The sequence below is a fragment of the Empidonax traillii genome, unplaced genomic scaffold, assembly GCF_003031625.1.
Source record: "Empidonax traillii isolate 1590-97213 ecotype Southwest subspecies unplaced genomic scaffold, ASM303162v1 scaffold140:size1466565, whole genome shotgun sequence".
Classification (NCBI taxonomy): Eukaryota; Metazoa; Chordata; class Aves; order Passeriformes; family Tyrannidae; genus Empidonax; species Empidonax traillii.
This window is the reverse complement of record NW_020955333.1, coordinates 550,988-558,391: the sequence shown is the minus strand read 5'-3', so window position 1 is coordinate 558,391 and position 7,404 is coordinate 550,988. Positions and strand designations below refer to the sequence as shown.

At 44.3% G+C, this 7,404-nt stretch overlaps 1 protein-coding gene across 2 annotated transcripts; it reads right to left on the bottom strand.

Annotated features, from left to right (window-relative positions):
• Positions 1 to 406: 406 nt before the first annotated feature.
• On the bottom strand, positions 407 to 3,256 carry SAT1 (spermidine/spermine N1-acetyltransferase 1). Of its 2 annotated transcripts, XR_003571265.1 has the most exons (7): positions 2,991 to 3,256; positions 2,799 to 2,850; positions 2,632 to 2,715; positions 2,217 to 2,324; positions 1,356 to 1,457; positions 1,227 to 1,267; positions 407 to 924 (listed from the first exon to the last, which is right to left on the bottom strand). XR_003571265.1 is itself a non-coding variant. In XM_027884241.1 (6 exons), exons 1-6 carry the CDS (start codon positions 3,054 to 3,056, stop codon positions 754 to 756), a joined length of 516 nt encoding a protein of 171 aa, XP_027740042.1. In that variant the 5' UTR covers positions 3,057 to 3,254; the 3' UTR covers positions 407 to 753. The 2 variants fall into 2 exon arrangements, 1 of the variants encoding a protein (XP_027740042.1); XM_027884241.1 differs by lacking the exon at positions 2,217 to 2,324 and having other exon boundaries at positions 2,991 to 3,254.
• Positions 3,257 to 7,404: the final 4,148 nt, after the last annotated feature.

Here is a 7,404-nt window from a genome sequence, read left to right as displayed (position 1 = left end):
ACCATACCATGATGCATCTTCCCCTTAAAAGGTTATGCCCTTCCAACTGAGGTGGTCTACAGGTAACTGGAAATCTCAAACTCCAGATTTTATGGAGCTGCTTTCCAGAGAGAAGCAGCCTGATTTAGGGACCCCAGCTGTACCTGAAAATGTAATTCACAAGACAGGATGCTCTGCACCATACAGGAAGTAAAGGTTGATCTCAAACCCCACCCAACACTCAGGTGCTCAAAACTGACCCCTGGGTCCCACAGGCACACAAGTACACTTTACACTTTACCCACTGGGACCACGGTAAATTGCTTCACTCATTGTGAAAATATTTGGGTGAATCAGCAAGTCTTTTATTAATTTGCATGTTATTTAACTGAAAACTGTTGGTGAGAATTAAAAGTCAAAACTGCCATGAAGTGAAAACACTATTTATTTTTATAAAAGGCAATAATTAAAACAAACCCTACCAGTGTGTACATTGTACACATTTGAATGACACTTACAAGAATGAAGTTTCCATATACAAGGATTACAAGCCCACACTGGTAAAGGATGCACACAAGCACATACTGAACTTCACAGATGCCAACTCCAGATCACAGTACCAATTACTCTATGACCACACCTGCATAGCATTGTCATTATTAGGATCCACACTACTTTATTCCACTATAACATGTACATACACAGAAAGCAAGAAGGAGTTTATTCAGAGAGCATATATATTCGCAGAAAGAATTTATTTGCTGGAATAATCTCTCACTCTTCTGTTGCCATCTTCAAGAGATACTCTTTGTCGATCTTGAAGAGCCTCCACCCCTCCTCAGTGGACAGATCGGAGGCGCCCCTCCTCTTGTAGAACCTGATGGACGGTTCGTTCCACTCGGCGACGAGGAAGTGCATGCTGCTGCAGCGGCACTTCACGGCCACCTGCAAGGCAGGACACACCACGCGCTCACACAGCAGCCCTGGGGCACGGGCACAGCAAGAACCCGCGAGACTACTCAGCAACCAAGACTACTCAGCAACCGTATCACCAGTCATCGAGTTCATTCTGTCAGCCACTTCTCACTGTTTACCAGACTCTAGACAATGTTTTAAGCTGTCTAGTGTCCTGTCATCTCCTTTAAGTCGGAGAAGGGCTGAAGGAGAAGCTCCACGTGGTTAAGAGAAAAGCAAGAACACTGCTTTGTGCTCAGTTCTGCTTGTTTAGACTTAGTGATAAGACATACCTGACTCAAGTTCTTCAGAATTTCTGACCCGATACCAAGTCCTAAAGAAACGAAAAGAAACAAGAAACTTAAGTTTTAAATATAAAAAAGCCTTATAAGAAGCAACTCATCTAATTCTGTAATATATACCTCTATACTCAGCCATCACATAAAAATCTTCAAGATACAGCAGTTTTCCAATCCATGGATCGTAAGTGAAGTAATACATGGCAAAGCCCACAACGCATGTTTCTGAAACAAAGGGTGTAACTTCAGCTCATTTGAATTTAGAAGGCAAAAATATTAAGTCTTACATGCATGTTTAAATATACGTATTCTCTGTGACATGCAGACATTTGATATTGTTAGAATTTAAAATGAAGTTTACAAGTAAGCACACAATTGAAAATACAATTTCTGACAAACTTTTATCAGCCTAATGGAACAAAGTTTGCCCTAGCCATACCCTGAAATCCTCAAAAGCACTATCACAGTAAGTGCTAACACAGGGATTTTTTTCTACGAAGTAATGCACACCTTATTGATTTATCAATATTTCCACTCTGCAATACATGTAAGAACTTTACACAGCAGCTCACAATCTAGATGACTGCCCCAGCTCTGCTTCCTTAGCAACCAGAACAGTCTGTCAAACTCTGAAGAACACTGATCTGTGTACATTCATCAGTAACTACACTGTGTGAGAGGGTCTAATCCCAGGTCACCTTTACAGCAGCATTTCAAGCACCTCAACTTAAGCTTTCATGAGACATCATGCTGCTTTATTTACCTTCAGCACCGTAAAGTCAAGGTAAATAAAGCTACAGCTTCAATTTTAACTCTGTGGCTCAACAGAGAAGAGAAACAACTCTTTCAACAGCAGCCCACTCAAACATAACTTGGAGTATTTTAACTATTTCTGCACATCCTGTAAGAGAAGCGTGCAAACAGGTTTCTGATCTGTGTCTTTGGTAAAGGTTTGGGAACAGCACTTGTCCCTGTAGACCTTACCTCATATTATGATCATCTACTTTATTGTGTAACGGATCTTTTAGTTACCTCCCCGCCCATCCATGTACACGGAAGGGCCATGTACATGGCGAAGCTAGAGACTGTAACCTGAAGATTGGGGACAAATTAAAGAAAAAAATGTGATTCAACAGAATTACATAAAGGTAAGTCAGGGTCAAACAAGAAAAACCATTTAATTAACTGGAGTCAAGTACATTATGTTATACCTGATCTTCCCACGCTCCTAGGATTAGCAACCACTTCAGCAGAGCATCACTATACATTACTGCATTTACCAGTTATCCTACTCCTGCTACCCCAGTTTGCTGGTGGAACCTTATGTACAATCGATAACATTAAGCACACGATGTCTTTGTATTTTTAGCATTCAAAAGTAAGCATCGGGAAGCCTCACCTTCAGACGACCACTGGTCTTTCGGCACTTCTGCAACCAGACAGTGGTAGAAAGGGTGCTCGCCAAAACCATCCTCAAGCAGTTCTAGAAGAGCAGAACACACGGGCACCTGAGCCACAGACACCGTCACTCAGTCGCCCACCCGGAGAGCTGAGGCCGCCTCATACCTTTCTCAGTTAGCACCACTTGGTCCTCCATGTCCTCGTACTTGGCTAGTTCCTGCAAGAGAAGGAGCCGTGAGCGGCCTCTCCCCGCCCCCCCGCCCTTGCGCAACACCTTGTTTTGCTCGGGCCTCATCAGCGCTGATCCCCCCGCGCCGCCGGGACAGAGGGACCCCCCGGTCTGCGCCCCGCCCGCACCTTGATCAGTCGCAGCAGGTCAGAGCAGTCCTCGGGACGAGCGGCGCGGATACTGAACGATGCCATTTTCGGCGGCGCTTCCCCCTGCGGCCCCCTCGGCTGACGAGTCCCCGGTGTGTGAACAGGAGGAGCAGCTGTTTCTTCATTCGTGTCCCGGGCGCGGCGGCCACCTGCGGTCAGTCAGGCTGCGAGCATGTCCCGGCGGCGTTCGGCTGCTGCGGTCCCTGCGCGGCTCCCGCTGCTTCCCCGGCTCGGAGAGTGAAGCCGGCTCGCCCCGGCCGCCGATTTTATAGATACCTGCGCCCCGCCTCCCGCCGCTCGCGGGCCAATGGGCGTGCCCGCTGCTCTCGCCCTCAGCCAATGGGCACGCCCCGCCCGGACCCTGCCCCCGCCCCGCCGGCGGCGTCTCGTGACTCGCCCCCCCCCCCCCCCCATCCCGCGCAGGGGCGCCCCCTGGCGGAGCCGCAGAGTGAGACCCCCCGCTCACCCCGGGGTGGGACCGGCCCTCAGGGCACCCCCGGGACCGCCGGGAAGGCCGGGGCCGCTGGGACCCCCGGCTTCGCCTCTCCCGCCACTAGCGGCTGCAGATACCCCGAAAAGCGAGCCCCGCGCTGCCCCTGTCTCGGGGCTCTCCCTGGAGGGGCACCGTGTTAAAGGGCCGCGGCGCCGCCCTGGCCGCGGAGCCGTGATGGCGCGGTTTGTGCACTGCTGAGGGGAGAGGCGGGGGAAAAAGCCTCGGTATTTGCTGGGAATACGGAGTAATGGTCCGTATCCAAGCCTGCTGCGCGGGGGAGGGTGTCTAGCGCCAAGGTGCGCCCCCGGGCGGGAGCGTCCTGATGGAAAAGAGTTCAAAACGCCGAAGTTTAACCTTGGGATCGGGACGTTTTCCAGCCTGGCACAGGCACCGTGACTCCCCTGACCAGAGGGGAAGGGGCAGTGCTGTCAGAAGCACAAAGGACAGGAGTGGTTTCAAAAGGGGGGGAAGTGCCAATAGTCTGGCCTAAGGGAGGCTGAGACTCCATCCCGATGGAGGTATGGATGTCCCTGAGGACAGCGGTGGGTAAGATGAGGAAATTCCATCTGGATAGACCCCAAAATGACTTTGGAGTTTGCAAAGATGGAAGAATTATTCCCAGCCCTGCTCTTCTCTGGACATGACCTACAGATGTTGACCTATGCCGAGTTGGATCATGATTTAGGTGATTCTCTGATCTACAGACCCAGCTAAGCCACCCAGAGGAGAAGTGCAATTCCTCGGCGTACATGAGGTTTTCTTTTCACCCTCTTCTACTGCTGTGCAACTATCACATCCATCCTGAGATACTGTAAATGAACTCTTGATCTTAGATTTAGCTTAATCCGACTTAAGAGTGGTTTGGGATATGGGAAGGCACTGTCATGCTGCTGACTCTCACAACACTCACACCCTATTTTTCAGTGTATCCAGTACTGGTCAAGATTCGCCTTTATTTAGACAGAGGGGCAGCACGAAACATGATACTACAAGAGAATTGCATAAAGAAGTGTGCATTCTGGTGGCTGGTGTTAGCCAAGAAAACCTTTTGGCACACAGTGGAAAGTGTCTGGAGCCCTGAAAGAGTAATTTAGGATTTATGCAAACACCCTAACTGGCTCTTTTTCTCTTTTGGAGCAAAAAGGGAGATGAGCAAAGAAGAGAAGCATTTCCAAATCACAAAGCAGCAGCCAATGGCTAGTAATAGAAGAGCTATGATTTATTTCATGGGTTGCGGATCCCTCAGGACAGGGCTTTTGGTAGGGAGACTGAATCTGAATAAAGTAGGAAAGAACAGACTGAACCTAACTACATACATTTAATCAATATACATTTTTTCAATTCCTAGAAGTGACCAGACTGGGATAAAAAATGGACAATACTGTCTCTGTGAAAGACAGCAGTGTTTATGTTGTCTTAACTCCTCTTGTTTTGCATTTCACAATGAGGAAGTCATGCTATCAGGAAACCTGCTGTTGTATAAGAACAGAAAGTGCCTGGCTTCTTTCTTCTCAAGTCAGAAAAGTCACGTGACTTTCAAAGCTGAAGTTTCAGCAAAAAAACCCCAACAAACCCAAACATTTTCCACCTTGACTGTTTTTGAAAGTCCTACTTACTCAGAAATATGCTGATACCATGTTACCCCAGTTAATATAGTTCATTGGATTTAGCTTTCAAAGTCACAAGGCAAAAGGAAAAAATAATCAAAACCCTCTTTAAATATAAAAAATAATTTTCTAAGCAATAGGAAATGCAGAGAATTAAGAAGGAAAGAAAAGAAAGAAAGAAAGAAAAAGAAAGAAAGAAAAAGAAAGAAGAGAAAAATACCTAATTAAGATATCTAGATCTCAGAGACCATGGTGCAATTATTTAGTTACATATTAATAGAGGTATTTTTCCAGAATAAGTAAGATTAATAAGAATGGTAAGAATATTTTACAAAGAGGTTCTAAAAGAACTCAGTTTTGTGAATTAATCAGATTGATGGGGCTTGTATTTTACAGCTTCTTCCTTTTGTCTCAGGTCTGTTTGTCACTGAGCAAGTTTTGTCTCATCTTGACATAGCTGAAGTCAGTGATGAAATCTCTAATGACCTGCACAGGGCTTGGATTTTATCCTTGAGTGGTCACAACCTGTTCATCTGCCTTTCTCTCTAAGGCAATGAGCAGTGGCAAGTCTCCTGAAAAGGATAAAGGTTTTCTCAAATTATGCAAGTAGGTATGCTGGCAGGTGGTTAGAAAATGTGTTTAAGGTAAACCAGTGTTGAAATAACTTGTTATAATGAAATAGGCACTGAAGTCTGGATTAGCTCACTTTTCTGTACCAGCCAGTGGCTTCTTCCATGCAGAACCTGCCAACTGTGAATCCATCAGCATTTGCACCAGGAGGGTTGGACTTTGGTCTTTGAGAAGTAGAATGGTTAGAATTACATGAAACGAGCATGCACATAATTCCCATTATTCTCACTGCATTTTCTCCCTAAATATTACCTGTAAGAGGAGAACAGAACATTTTGTGCAAAATATCAAGCAGCACTTAATTTTTCAGCATGCAACAGGAACTGCTGTTAATAAAAGCACACAAAGTGTTATGTAGTGACTGAGACATGTTTTCCCCAGATCCTCTCCAGAGATGGAGGTTATGTCTAGTCTGAAACTACCTGAAATAGCCAAGACAGTTCCTTCAGATTCTTCCACAGCAATGCAACAGAACAATTTATGCAGAGTTATGGGACCTCATCCATACTTATACCAAAAGCATGTTTTTATTTGTATCTAATTATCTAATGTTCTTTTTTCTCAGAGGCTGGACAGAAAGGCTCAAAGTGGGCACCAGTTTTCTTTCTTTACTGTTCAACTAATCAAACTCCCTTTACTTCTCCTATTTTAATTTCTGATTTCCTCCTTCGCTAGGAAGATTCCTTGAATTCCTGCATGAATGCCTCTCTCATGCCTCAAAGGTTCTCTGTTTGTAATAAGACAGGAAGGAGAAAAACTCCTTATTCCACATTAGAATGCAGTGAGTTAATTTTTCATTGCACTATTAAATATTTTCAAGTATTTCAATCCAAATTGTATCTCCTGTCAAATTTCTGGAGCAAAATACAGAAAATGCAATTAATATTCTGTATTGACCTGTAATTTTTCCAGATTAGTCTTTGGATGACATTCAGGATTCTCTTAGCATTTTCAACTGAAAATTTTCTTCCTCATACTTAGACCTTGCATGGATATTTGTGAGTTCATAGTTGCTTCGAGATATTGTATAAAGTAACTCTAAATTACAGTTTGTCAACACTAGGTTGTACATAGGAAAAATATCAATGTCTGTGAGAATAGTACAGAATACTAAATAAATACTGCAGGAACACTGCTCAGAATCCAGGGCAAATGCAAAATTAAGTTTCACATAATAAAGCTACATGAATTTCCATAAGCTGAAAATAAAAGGACCATAATTTTCCATTATTATCTCTGAAGGCATATTTTAGATCATTAGAACCCTATTCCTGTAAGCTAATACATCTCATCTGTCATTTGTAATTTTGCACTTTAATGATTTTGGGATTTAGACATACCTAATTATCTGCCTGCATCCACAAATCATCTATCTCATGTGTGCAAATAATTTGGGGTATAAAAGTTATAGCAATAAATGTTGGGAAAAAAAAATCAAGCCAGCCCTCAGTTTTATAACTTTATGTTTTGTATACAGTAGAAGTCCCTTTAGCTCTGATCCTGCAGTACACTTAAATCAGGAGGAACGTTCTCAGGCTCCTAAAAGAAACCTAGAGAATATAAATTTTTCCTTAATACTAATGGGGGTTCTCACAATGAGCAGGTGGTTTTCTTACATGTCACAACCAGAGTTTTGTCTTTGGCACAGTCTTTTGTACTGCCC

Bases quoted from the DNA above. Each gene is read 5' to 3' on its own strand.
- SAT1 (XM_027884241.1), bottom strand. From the start codon at position 3,056: ATGGCATCGTTCAGTATCCGCGCCGCTCGTCCCGAGGACTGCTCTGAC. The intron at 2,851-2,990 runs GTGCGGGCGGGG...CTTCTCTTGCAG, and splicing joins ACCTGCTGCGACTGATCAAG to GAACTAGCCAAGTACGAGGA. The intron at 2,716-2,798 runs GTATGAGGCGGC...CTGCTCTTCTAG, and splicing joins AGTGGTGCTAACTGAGAAAG to AACTGCTTGAGGATGGTTTT.